At 37.7% G+C, this 13842-nt stretch overlaps 1 protein-coding gene across 2 annotated transcripts in view; it reads right to left on the bottom strand.

The window, feature by feature from the left end:
* The window catches only part of RPS6KA5 (ribosomal protein S6 kinase A5), an 81632-nt gene that overhangs the window by 47939 nt on the left and 19851 nt on the right, over positions 1 to 13842 (bottom strand). The window contains exons 3-5 of one of the 2 annotated variants that reach the window (XM_071557673.1): positions 9814 to 10032; positions 6213 to 6328; positions 5311 to 5418 (exon numbers count right to left, since the gene is read on the bottom strand). In XM_071557673.1, the coding sequence (XP_071413774.1) occupies positions 5311 to 5418; positions 6213 to 6328; positions 9814 to 10032 (443 nt within the window). Of the gene's footprint in view, positions 1 to 5310; positions 5419 to 6212; positions 6329 to 9813; positions 10033 to 13842 lie in introns of those variants that run through there. The other variant, XM_071557675.1, reaches the window with a different exon arrangement.

Below are 13842 nucleotides of genomic sequence, written 5' to 3'. Positions count from 1 at the left end.
AACTGCCAGCACAAGCCTTCAAAAGTTTATTCTTTTAAAAAAGGAGAATGTAATGAAAAATATAGGAGATGTCAAATAAACATACTGTTTCAGAGAGCATCAGAAGGTAGAGGAGTAGGAGTGGCCAATCTTGCTCAAATGTAATCCATCTGATTCTAAACTCATTTACATTTGGTCATGAATCTCTGGTAATATAAGTGTCTGCATCTGGTTGCACAAGTTTCATTGAAGTCAGGTGTTCACAGTAATTCAAAATAAAAAAATATATGAGAAAAAAAGGATTAACGATGATGGCAGCATTTGCCCTCAGAAAGTTGCTTGTTTTCCCCTGGAAAACAGAAACAGAATTTTTCTGAGTTGACTAGTAGCATATTCTTGTAAGATCCAATAGAAGATACCAGACTATTTAACACACAGATGGGTATTTCTCCCCCAGATGGGATTTTTTAAGTGGTATAATAAGAAAACAGTATCCTTAAAGCAGTCAGTGTAAGAAATCATGATCTGCCTTGCAAAAATTCTAATGGTACTTTAAGATCTTGGCATAAAAATCTGGACAGAGTGTATTTTATGCTCTGGTCTTCTGCATTACAGCTGCAAGCTGGGCAAGTAAAACCTTCTTTGTGATAAGCACTGAAAAGGGAAACCTCCTGGGCAAAGGGTCAAACAGTCACCTGATCACTGATGAGCTGGGTTTGCAATTAAATTAGTCCAGCTCAGTGATGTTCCTTTACAGTGTCTGGTATGTTTTTAATATTCTGTTTCAGAACTGTTAAAACACCAACAGAATACACCAAATAAATCAAAAAGTTTTCACCATTATTTCATGTCCTTTTCCAAAATAAGGGAAAAAGGACTAATTATCTGGACAGATCTATAACCCATGCTAACTTCTGTGGACTCCTTTCACTATTCAGTTTACTCTTTCTCGCTTTTTCCTCTTTTCAGCAATGTAAATCTAATCTTTATAACTGTGTTTAGTATGTCTACATCACTGCACAACTCTTTTAAAACACAAGCAGTATGGTTTATTTTACTCACCTTTGCAAGAGAATGCTCAGTGCCCAGAGGATGCATTACCTGACTGCAATGATCAGACATTATCAGTTTAATTCTACAACTATACAGGGTCGGTTGAAGTTAAATGCTTGGCTGTCTACCAGGTCACTCATATGAGACCACAGTTCCTAAAGGATGGCAAGTCATAGTCACTTCTCTCTGTTCTGGACTACCTTTAAATTACCCTGAGAATGTGCACAAATCTCTTCCTACTTCATTTACCAAGACTCATAGTGGACTAACCTCCACTTTATCAAGGAAACACCCTTTAAAACCTTTAAAAATTACATACTAATTTTCTTTCCAGAACAAAATGTTCATTCTATCATCTAATAAATAACAACAAACCACAGTGAAAAGCATCTGAGAGTTATAACGAAATTTGCAACTCTGATCTAGAGATTTTCAGATGAAAAACAATAATGCATATGACCTATTCATTCCACATATCAGACAGGAGTACACAGATATCCATCCAAGTGACATATTTCAACTCAATCCTCCCTCAGCCAGAACATGCACTTTTGGAATATTGCCAAGGCACTCGTATGCTCACAGACACATTGTTTGAAGACTGACAACATTCAGTATTTACTATAAAATTTTTTTAAACTTCATTAAGCAAACACAAAAACTTTAAAACAAACTCAAGCTAATGCAGAAGACAAGGACCAATGCAGAACTGAGCACTTCACTACACTCTGAAAGACAATGTACTTGATCAGATTTAATTAACAAGAAAAATGTTAATTATTATGCACGGTTGAATAGATTACTTTTACAGTAATTCAATTATTGTGTTCATTTTATTCTAAGATCTCCATCTATACAAAGTATGATTATAATGTAGTTACAGAACTAAAAAAATGTGAGTGGAAAGAAAGATTAAGAAAATTCAAGCAGCATTTTAGCGATAAATATAAAAATTAATAAGACCTGATGCCTAGGTTGAACTGACATTGACCAAAACAACCCCAGCATATACAAGCAGAGCTACTAATGAGATAAAAAGATAAAAATATGCCTAAACCACAAATCCAGAACATAAAGATAACACAAAAAAGTAAGATGGAAAAAATCCCCAAATCAACAACTTAGGAGCTTTGGGCTTTTGTTAAAGATAAATGTCCAAGATAAATTCCAAGACTCTTGAGAAAAATAGCAACACTGAAGGGATTTCACTTATGCAATGAACAAACCAGTGCTGTAGAAGCTCCCAGTCCTACCAATTCTCCATGTTCCAAGTAACAACTTACACTGATGTCATATGAAAACATATTTTACATCCCAGTCAGACAAGCACTCAACCGAGATGCATGAAAGCATAAGGATAAAATGGTCTTTTTTAACCTGATTTTCTCTGCAATTCAGTTGAGAGTTAAAACATAAAGACTAGCCTTAAATTCATCACAGGGTTGAGAATGCAAATGCCATAAAAAGTAATACTCAAAAGGTCCTGCTCTTTTAATCTCTCAACCTCTTACCTAATTGCATTCTGTGGTAAAACTCCAGGTCTTCATGGCTCAGTAAATAAAGTTTGAACACCAGAAGTAATTTTGTACTTTGTCACACCATCACCCGGTGATGTGAAAATTCATTTGTTTTCAACTCCTGTATTCTAGTCAGGTTATTTCTTCTTTTTGCATGTAAATAAAAGTGTATTTTAAAGATAAACAAAGGCAAAAACAGTAGCAAAAATGCTTTAAAGCTCTTAAAACCACAGTGCTTTCAGCTTGGTTATTTAATTCTTGCATGTTATAAGCACTGTCACATAATAACTGTGAAACAGAGAGGATACTTGACAATGCACTCCTCACTCATGTTTCAGTAGCTGCATGGCAGGAATCAAGAGGTTTCTGCTTTCCTACACTCACAGGCATTCGCTTCCTTTCACTCAAAAGGAAAAGCAGCTTCCCACCTCTTTGCTTTTCAATAGTCAATCTGCTCTAATTATTGTAGTCAAGAAATAGTGCACTCTTTTTATTATAAAAATTTGTCAAATTCACTACTTCCCAAGCACCTGCAAATTTTCAAGAGTCAAGATTAAAGCAGGGATAATGAAAACATTGAACCATGATGTTTTCTTGCAAGCATTCCTAACTGCAAACCCATCCAAAGTTCATAAATACATGGTAAAGATTTCTCTCTGATAGGAATTTTAGACATGGGACATGCTATGATAATTTTAATATATTTTTAATAACCTAAATATATCTTGTTTCAGAAAACACAGCTGAAAGAGTGGGGTTACTTGAATAAACAACACTTGCCTAAGTATGTATTTTTAATGGCAAAGTTCTTGCAAGAGGCAGGTGGACCAGGAAAGACACATGAAGAAAGGTGGATAAAAGAAAGTACACTGCTCAGATCAAATTGCAAATGCTACACTCTTATCTGATTTACACAGTTGTGTTCTTTGAAAGTGCTACCCACTAAGCATGAAAACAGAAAGCTATGCAGTTGTACACCAGCAAATTCTACCTGCTGTAAGGACATTGGTTCAGAAGTGTAAGTTAAGTATCTTTTGTAATGAATTTTAAGTGTTTTAGTAGGAACTGAATTATCTACAGAGAACACAATATGAAATGTCCATTTCTATGTGTAAATGCATCATTTTAATCAAGTTTAGGTTCAATAGCTAAATTACAATAGCATACATGAAAACTTCAGTCAGGTGAAAACAATTTCTTAGCTTTTGGAAGCCAACACCACATTTGCAATTACTTTTTCCTTAAAAGAAACACTAGAAATGTTGAGTTTCTTTGGCAGGGAAGACATATAAAATGTGAAGGAGAAAAAAACCATAGTTCAATGAAGATATTTCTGAGGTATATACTGAAAACAGAATGGATTGCAGTGAGAGAAACCAACATTAAATGACCAAACAGCAAGACTGCTTTATTTAATGACTGGAGAAAGAGGAATTCAATCCAGTGGATAAAGCAGACAGGCACCTCTGATGCTCATCCAAGTCCTCCCCCTTCCCTGTGCTGTTTGTAAGTGACATGCCAAAGGTCAACTCAGATGAGATATATTTCTTCAAACCAAGATCTAAAGGGCCTGATTCATTATGACATTAACACAGTGAAGATTTTTGCTTCATTCAACTTTCTTTGGCTCAAAGGCCAGGGAGCTGCTCCTCTTCTCTCCCTTCAGAGCAGTCACACCACTCTCTACTCCCTTTGCCCCCTGTGCCCAGCAGGCACACAGCCCACAGCTCCAGGCAGGTCCCTCTGTCCCTGGCCACACTGTTCACTATCACCCTGTCCTGATGGAAACTGCACCTCTCTGTACTTACCCTCCTGCACTGCTGTGGCAATCTGTTCCTAATCCCTTCTCATACCAGTTGAATCTCCTCTTGGGTTCACGCTATAAATTAAAAGGTATATACTGACATTGCCTGTACTGTTTCCCTGCTTCAGAAAGTACAATTTTGCATCTCTTAAAATGTTGCCTCCCAAATCCTACCAGACTCCATTTGAAATGCAAATATTCTAGAGGGAACTACCAGCTATGTATTTTTAGAAAACCCTTCTGCTGCTTCTAACAAAGACTTTTAGAGCTGCAGTCCCAGATTTCAGTATCTCTGATACCTAACACAAAAGCCCAAACCCAGCCATTTTGAAGTTCTCTCAGAAGTAAAATCCTGCACAATTTTGACTCGCTGAAATCTAAAAAGCATATTTGGAGATAAAACCATACCTTCCACATAACTAACAACTACTGTCAATAATCAGAGATCACTACGTTAGGTACTATGTACGTATTTAATAAGAGATAAGCTTTTATCCTAAAAGCTTGCAATTATGCCTATTAAAAGTGACACAAAGATATGAGAAAGAGACAAGATAATAATACATTATTATTAGCATAAAGAAGAGTCATAGCATACCATTTGCCTAGTCACGGCAAAGTATTAGCACAGTCAGGCATTTTTTAAGAAAGCATCTGAAAATGGAAATGTAAGTGACTTTTGAGACTTGTGTGCATCTTTCCTTTTTGCTGTCAAGGGCAGCAGAATAAAGGTTTTTCAGGGAAAACTAGAACAAAGAGGTCTGACAACACTGGCAAGACCAATGGACTGAAAGCTCAAAACCAATAAAGCAGACTACAGGATATTCTTCTATGATATGTGTCTAGAATACAGATTTTCCACCCTTCTCAAATGTGTTTATTATTTCTATGAGACAAAATCTGACTTTGTGATCTTGCTCAATTCTGTCTACACTTACTGAAGAGTCAAATACTCACCTCATCAGTAAGAAATTCCTTACTCAGACCAAAGTCTGTCAGCACCACATGGCCATCAGAATCCAGGAGAATATTCTCAAGTTTTATATCCCGATATATTATTCCCAGCTGCAAACAGAATATAAGAAAAAGTATTTCCAAATAATGTAACCACATCAAGGAGACACTGCTGAATGCATTTAGGTATGACACTAACCAAAATTTCCATTATTAAGATAAACTGACACATGAAGTTGCATGTCAAAGAAGACAATTTTTAAATGCCTTTGAAGAAATAACTTAAAAATTACTTTAAAATTATCAGAAATGACACTGTGCCTTAAAGTCTTAAAATTTAAAGGGCACACTATGTATCCTTTGAAACTAAAGGTGACTGAACACTTGCTGTTGAGTGCAAAACTCAGTTCACCTTGCAAGACGAATGAAAATGGATGCTTCTGTTACATGTTCTGGACACAGAGCACACACACACCTTGCAATAGTCTACAAATCTATTCACTGCCTCTGAAAACTGTAATACTTTCCATATCTGCAGTTGTGTCAGAACCCACTACTCAATTGTGTCCAAACCAAGGACAACTGAACATTACAATCCAAAATTTGTTCGTGTTCACTACAAATTAGTTTTAGCGACATATACCATTTAACAAGGATTACTAAAAATGAACAATCATTTGTCAATAACAGTACTCTCCACATTGCAGACAAACATTCGTAGCCTTAGTCTGGTGTGCAGGAAGAGACACTTCATGGGGAATTATTTCTAATTATACAACTAATGCCCCAGTGGTACATAGTATCTTTGAACTTAAAATTACCTAAAACAGAAGTTCTCTTTACTAACTTTATATGATGCTAAAAGAACACAGCTCAAAATCAGCACTAGGATAAAGTTACTTTACCTTGTGGAGATGTTCAAGTGCCAAAACGATTTCTCCAATGTAAATTTGCACCTCATTTTCTGAGAATCTCTCTCTGTGTGAAAGATGAGTAAACAATTCTCCTCCATTTATATAGTCTAAAAAGTAGAACAAAGAACCTTATAATTTCACTTTCTGACAATTTAATTGCCTTATTGGAATAGTATGAGGTACTTTTGTAAGCTATTTAGTAACACATTCTGCTATCAGATGCTTTTACTTCATTATAATTCTGTAATATTTCATCATGTTGTACAACACTCAATTTCCTTCTTAGAGGACGGAGGGAAAAACAAAACCCACTTTTAAATAAGCAGCAAAACCATGAAATAAGCCTCAAACATTCATCAACTAAAAAATCAGGTTTTTTGCAACATCAGTCTCATTATTTAGGAATATGAAAAGAAAGGAGTACAAGTGATCTCTGCACAGTACTTGCAGACTCCTATGAAATACTCTTACAAGCAACAAAGCAGACTGACAGTGAAAGGCAATTCAGAAAACAGGTATTAGTGAACTAATCAGCTATGGACAATTACATAATTCTCCCCTCACAAGGGAAACTTTGATGGCAAAACTTACTGGAGATTATTTCCACATACACTTCCCTCATGGAAACCACACTTTCATTCTTTGTAGGTTGTGACAAAGATTTTCCCACAGTAAGGTAGAGGGAGAAAGTACTATTACAACAGAGCAACAGAGCTCTACTGCAACAAAAACATGTTTCAGATGCAGAGCTGTTCATGCTCGTAGTGCACATTACAGCCAATAATTTGCAACCTCACAGCCCTCATTATTGTATTTGAGCTCTACATCTACAGAGCAGGGAAGATGTCCCACAACACCTTATCCAATAATTTCTTTGATTTTTTGTTTCTGTAGATTTATTGGTACAAGATCTAAATCCATTAAAACGATCCAATCCAATTAAGTTTCTATTTTAAAGAAAAAGGAATATATACAAATTAAAGACTTTCTAATCTCTCTCTGCTTTTTAGTTTTCCAGTTCTCTGTTTGAGAAGGAGTATTAGTGGAATCAAACACTGTGAGGAAGATTATTTATCTAGATCAGTAAACATATGAAAAAGATTTACTGAAATAAAAATAACAAACATTTCACAATTCCCTCCTTCTTCTAAAAAAGCTTCAGCACATGGAAAAAGACTACAGAAACAAATGCTTAAAATATTTCCAGCCAGAATTGCCAACTTAGTGTAAGGTAAGTATTGAATTCCAGGCATTGTCCTAAGGACAGTGACAGATGCAAACCAACCCTGCCACGGGAATGGCACAGGCACCTTAATTCTATGCAGGCTGTAACACAAACCACAGCCCAATGAAACAATCAGCCTTCTAATTCTTGGTGCCAGATCAAATGCATCACTGACACAGTGGAAAAAAAATTACCAGTTACTTCACTATAATCTCCGTCTTAAAGTTCAGATTGTTTAACTTTTTTTGTAGTAGGTTAACCTTGCAAGACAAGCTTTGTATGGAATTGGTGGCACTCACATGGACACAGCACTTTGTTCTTTTAAAGCTAAAATCTGGAATCACCTCCAAACCCTGTATTCTGGAAATGTGGTAGCAATGCAGCTGCACGTCTGTACTTGATTCAGTCTAAACTCATATAGCTCTGCAATCTGACAGCATGAAAAACTGTACTAAATATTGCACTGAGGCTCCAATTCTAAAACCTCTCGAAGCTCAAATGGCATCTTCTCACACACCAAGTTCAGCCAGATACAAAAACAAGACAGACATTGGTTCACTCCAAAATTCAGAAACCTCTGAAAGAAGTAAGTTCCAAAACTTAATTGACGTGATTTAAAAAGACTTACATAATGAGACATAAAAAACTTGTACCAAAAAGTTTGGGTTTTTTTTCCTCAAGAAGGTGTGAAACCCAGTTGAATTATAAAGTACCTTTAAGTCATTTTAGGTAGAAAAAACTTTTGTTGTTGCAAAAATTGATTAAAAGAAATCTTTAAACTCTGTCTAATTATTCCCATTTTCTCCAAAAAAAGAAGGAATAAAGGACCTTTCTGGCCCCAGTGGATATTCTGAGAATGGATGGAGAACTTACAGAAAATTAAAAAACAGAACAAAACAGAAGGCTGGAATTATACATTATCTACAAATTTCTTGCTTCAAACATCACCTCAGCACGGTGTCATGCTGGACATGTGCCCAGTCTGCTCTGGCTGCTGCACAACGTTCTTCAGAACTACCGGGCTTGCTCCTCTCTGACTCTTATGAGAATAGAATATCAAGCTTTTCATTTTCTTTCATAAAGAGGCTTTTATGACTTTCTAATTATCATTGTCACCTGAATTTCTCCATTACCATGTATTTATTTTTAGGTAAATACATCCACCTCAGGTTTGAGGTTGGGGGTCTTTCTGTGTTTCCCCACCTTTCTTATTTTAGTATTTCCAATAGGATCTGCATTCTAGCCAAAGGTATCTTGATTTAAAGAATAGCACTATAATTTTTACAATAAATATTGACATTTTGTCTCTTTTACTCTCTCAAATTTTCCAAGTTATTAATCAATAACTTTAATATCACAATAAATTTCAAACCCTTAATTATTAATGGTTACTATCAAGCAATCAAGAAGCTATCAATGTATTTCTATTTCTTTGTGACATTCTTTTCCGTATTTCTTTAACATCCTGGTCAGAGGAATTTGCAAGAAATTGTATTACAATATTTAACTCTCATTTTCAAAAGAAATTTAGTGAATATGCTATTTTAGCTCCTCAGATTTATTATTTCACTGTAGTATATGAAACTAAGATATGTGCATAGAACACCTTACGAATTGACAGCTACAGGTGTAACAGATTCATACAACATTAATAAAATTTTGCTGATTTAATGTCTAAACTGGCCTGTTAATAAAGGTTCAAAAATGGAAGTTATGAGCTAAAAGGACTTGCAAAACTTGCACTTCAATTAAAGGATCATTTATTTCTTCAAATAATTCACTACAAAATGCATCCGAGCACTAATAATTGATTTTACAGGTTTTTAAAAATATTCTAAATAGGAAGGCTTTAAAAATTAATTGCTGGTGATTTTCTTACAAATACACCTTACACACCAAACACTCAAGTTTGCTGCTAATCTGAATAGTAGAAATATTTTTAATTTTAGAGTGGTACCAAACCTTATGAACAAGCTCTACTTGCAGCACAGAAACGTGTAATTTTAGACTGTCTTTTAACACTCAAAAATTGACAAATGCAGCTGTCTAAATACTCAAAGACCAAATTATTTCACACCAAAAGCTTTGGCAGCAAATGCTCCGGTCATTGACACACATTTTTTGCTGCATGTAAGTCACAGACACCACTAACCCTGCAGTCAGAAGCAGCACAGTGAATTTCAAACAGGAAAACCACAATCACAGATACTGTTGAAGATGAACAGTTATTTTCCTTCCTATGCTCTCTCATGCAATCTCCAAACACACTGTGCTGAAGGCCACATGAAAAAAACCCTAAAAAACCTTGAGATAAAAGGGCTTTTTTTTTTCCATTAACACAACACTTGAATCTTTAAGACTACTCACCTAAAATGAGATGAAGCTTTGTATCTGTCTGGAAGGCATAATGTAACGTGACTAAAAACGGGGATTGCCTGATGTGCTCCAAGACTTGGCGCTCTGTCCTTGTGTGCTCAGTTGTTTTGGCTTTTTGAACAATTGTTGCTTTCTTCAGCACTTTCATGGCATACAGTTTTCCAGCATCGTGGCCACTTACTTTCCTCACCAGGAACACTTTTCCATAGGCTTAAGAAGTGGGGGGAAAAACAAACCAAAGACACAAAAATGAAGTTACCTGCTTGTACAACAGATCTGGCTGATATCATTATTATTTTCAATTACTCATTGTTATGGCAAACAGTAATAATTCAGGCTAAAATCTTGCAAAATACTTTTTCAGATTGAACTTGTCTGAGCAAAATTCAACCAAATAAGCTTTGTAACTGAATATTGCAAGAGTGGGAAGAACAAGCAAACAGTTTCAGTATTTAAAAGCAGTTTTAAGAGTGGATGATTTCTTTCTTCATAATAACCTAAAACTCCTATACCTATAATTAAGGAAGAGTTTGGAGTAAGAGAGATGTTATCTTTTTGTCCTCAAAACAGTCTTTCCATACATACTTTCATTACTGGTTTTACAGCACTGAAGTTCCAAAAACCCATAGAAAAGCCATTTCTTCCCATTGGTATTTAGTACACAGGAACTTTCTAAGGCTCCCATACTGGACTTACATAAGAATAAGCTAGAGGAATTCACAAAAATGAGGTCTTCTGAACACAAAGAGTAAAAACAGTCTTTCCAGAGTTTTAAACATACTCCATACTGTAATAATAAGTGGCAGACATGGACATCCTTTCCTTTTTTTTTATTAAAAAGGACTCCCTGCAACTCTACACAAGTCAATTTAATACCTCTACAGGACAAACCTGTAGAAACAGTGAAGGTCAGAATTATGTGCAGTCGCAGAGCCATGATCTCACTGCAATTACAGAGATATGGTGGGACAGCCTGCACGACTGGAACACTGTCATGGATGGTTACCTACTCTTTAGGAAAGATGGCAGCAAGGTGAGGTGGTGAACCTGCTCTTTGTGTGAGGCAGCACCTGGAATGTACCGAGCTCTGCCTAGGGGTGAATTAAGGGATAAGTAACATGAGTGACACTCTTCTGGGTGTCTGCTACAGGCCACCCGATCAGAAAGAGGAAGCAGATGTGGTCTCCTACAGACAGCTGGGAGTAGCCTCATGGTCACAGACCCATGGTTCCCATAAGCACCCTGGCAGCTGCTGGAAAGACAGCACAGCTTGGCACAAAGGAGCCAGGAAGTTCCTGCAGAGCACTGAGGGTAACTTTCCACAGGGCATGGGGAAGCCCATGAAGAGAGATGTGCAGCTCAGGACAGGTTTGGCATGTGAAGACTGGGGGCAGCCTTGGTTGCAGTGACCAAGATGAGATCATAGAATCATAGAATCGATTGGGTTGGAAAAGACCTCCGAGATCATCAAGTCCAACCCTTGGTCCAACTCCAGTCCCTTTACCAGATCATGGCACTCACTGCCACGGCCAATCTCAGTTGAAAAACCTCCATGGAAGGTGAATCCATCACCTCTCTGGGCAGGCCATTCCAGTGCTCGATTACTCTCTCTGGAAAGAATTTTTTTCTTATCTCCAACTTAAATTTCCCCTTGCAGAGCTTGAGCCTGTGCCCCCTTGTCCTATTGCTGAGTGCCTGGGAGAAGAGACCAGCCCCCACCTGGCTAGAACTTCCCTTCAGGTAGTTTTAGACAGTGCTGAGGTCACCTCTGAGCCTCCTCTTCTCCAGGCTAAACAACCCCAGCTCCCTCAGCCTCTCCCCACAGGACTTGTGCTCCAGTCCCTTCACCAGCCTTGTAGCGCTTCTCTGGACTCGCTCCAGCACCTCAATATCCTTTCTGAACTGAGGGGCTCAGAACTGAACACAGTACTCAAGGTGTGGCCTCACCAATGCAGAGTACAGGGGAAGGATCACTGCCCTGGTCCTGCTGGCCATGCTATTTTTGATACAGGACAGGATCCCATTGGCCTTCTTGGCCACCTGGGCACACTGTTGGCTCATGCTGAGCTTCCTGTCAATTAGTACCCCCAGGTCCCTTTCTGCCTGGCTGCTCTCCAGCCACTCTATGCCCAGCCTAGTCTAGTTGTAGGTCCATAGATAATGGGCTTCCCCAGGGTCAGTGCTGGGTCCAGCCTTGTTCATACCAATGCCCTGCATGAAGGGACAGTGTACCTTCAGTAAGTTTGCTGACAGTACAATACTGAGAGGAGTGGCTGATACAGCTGGAGGCTGAGCTGCTGCTCATCAAGTGTAGCCAGCAAGCTGAGGGATGTAACCCAGCCCCTCTGCCACGGTGGAGGCTGCATGTGAAGTGCCATGTCCAAGTTCTGGGCTCCCCAGTCCAGTAAAGACAAGAACTACTGAAGAGGGTTCAGCAGAGAGCTACGAAGATGATTAAGGGACTGGAGCAACTCTTATGAGGAAAGGCTGAGAGCACTGGACCCCTTTACCCCAGAGAAGACAGAGGGGATCTTATCAATGCCTACAAATAAATACCATAAGGGTGGTCTCAAGAGGATGGGGCCAGACTCTTCAAAAACGCCCAGCGACAGGGTAAGAGGCAACAGGCACAAACTGGGTAACATGAAATTCTACATGGATACAAGGAAAAACTTCTCTACTTTGAGGTGACAGCACACTGGAAGAGACTGCCCAAAGAGGCTGTGAAGTCTCTACCTCTGGAGATATTCAAAACCCACTTACACACAATCCTGTGCAACATGTTCTAGGTTAACCTGCTTTAACAGGGGAGTTGCACTAGGTGGCCTCCAGTGGCTGCAGTGAATCCACTCTGTGATTCTACAGCGATAAGCAAACAGGATACTATGAGAAAGAATGTTATTTTTGTAGATGTCAATAATTATAATCACTCAAAGGAATCAGGAGGAAGGAACAATGATGTGGTTGACTTATTTAGATCAAAGTACTTAACAACCCTTAAAAACACTAAACAGTCATGGGTGCAAAGAGGGAGGGTTCTCTTATGAATATTGGCAGACAAAAAGCTAAAAGGTTAAAAAGAAATATTCAGCTTTTTCAGAGAAAGCAGGTCACCACAAGAATTCATCCTATCTGATTCAGTTATATATGAATAGTGAAGATGACTATTTCCTTGGTTTAGTAAATTATCTACTGCAACAGAAATCAAAGCTGGCTGCTGAAAACTCTACAACAGTATCGAAATAGTAGCTGAAAAAAGCTGAGAAATTGTAGATGAAATTTCAAATAGGTAAATGTGTAATCCATGCATCATAGTAGCACATTGTGCTGAAAAATACTTGGATTTAAGACAGACCACCCAATAAAAACACCAGTAGTAATCTAAAAAAACAAACAGAACTTCAAGGGAAGTATTGAACTGAAGAAATGACAAAACTGTACCATTCCCCAAACCTGCAACACAAACCTAGAAATCCCTTATGCTGTGGTACAAAATCTTTGTGTGCTGGTATCTTGAATGATACAGACTATTTTGGTCTCTTTTGTCCCAAGCTCACTTCCCCCATCAGAAAGAAAGAAAAAAAAAAGGTGTAAAACATCAGAAAGATAAAGAAAAGGATAAAATAATTCCTCTCATTATGAAGGGAAGTAAATATACTTTCACTTTTTATTTAGCCTGACAGAGTACTTACGGATATTATATAAAGAGTAAGAAAAAAATCAAAAATTATATCAAGGTAAGTAAAGAACAAATTTTCATTATTTCTGGAAATAACAATTCATTAGGTATCAACATTGAGAACTATGCAAAGCACACGAATAAATATCTAGCTAAGCTGTTGAACTACTGCTACCCGATACTGCAGGTGTTGAAAATGTAGATGAGTTCAAAAAGATTATATAAATCCCTGAGGGAGAAGAAAGCACAGCAAGAGTTACTAAACACCGAAGAAAATCTCTGGCTCAGGCAGAGCCCAAAGTGCAGGCTGCTACAAGTTCACTAAGGAAACCACCATTGTA

The sequence above is a fragment of the Pithys albifrons genome, chromosome 6 (assembly GCF_047495875.1).
Source record: "Pithys albifrons albifrons isolate INPA30051 chromosome 6, PitAlb_v1, whole genome shotgun sequence".
In the NCBI taxonomy this organism is placed as follows: domain Eukaryota; kingdom Metazoa; phylum Chordata; class Aves; order Passeriformes; family Thamnophilidae; genus Pithys; species Pithys albifrons.
This window is presented reverse-complemented; position numbering and strand designations above follow the sequence as displayed.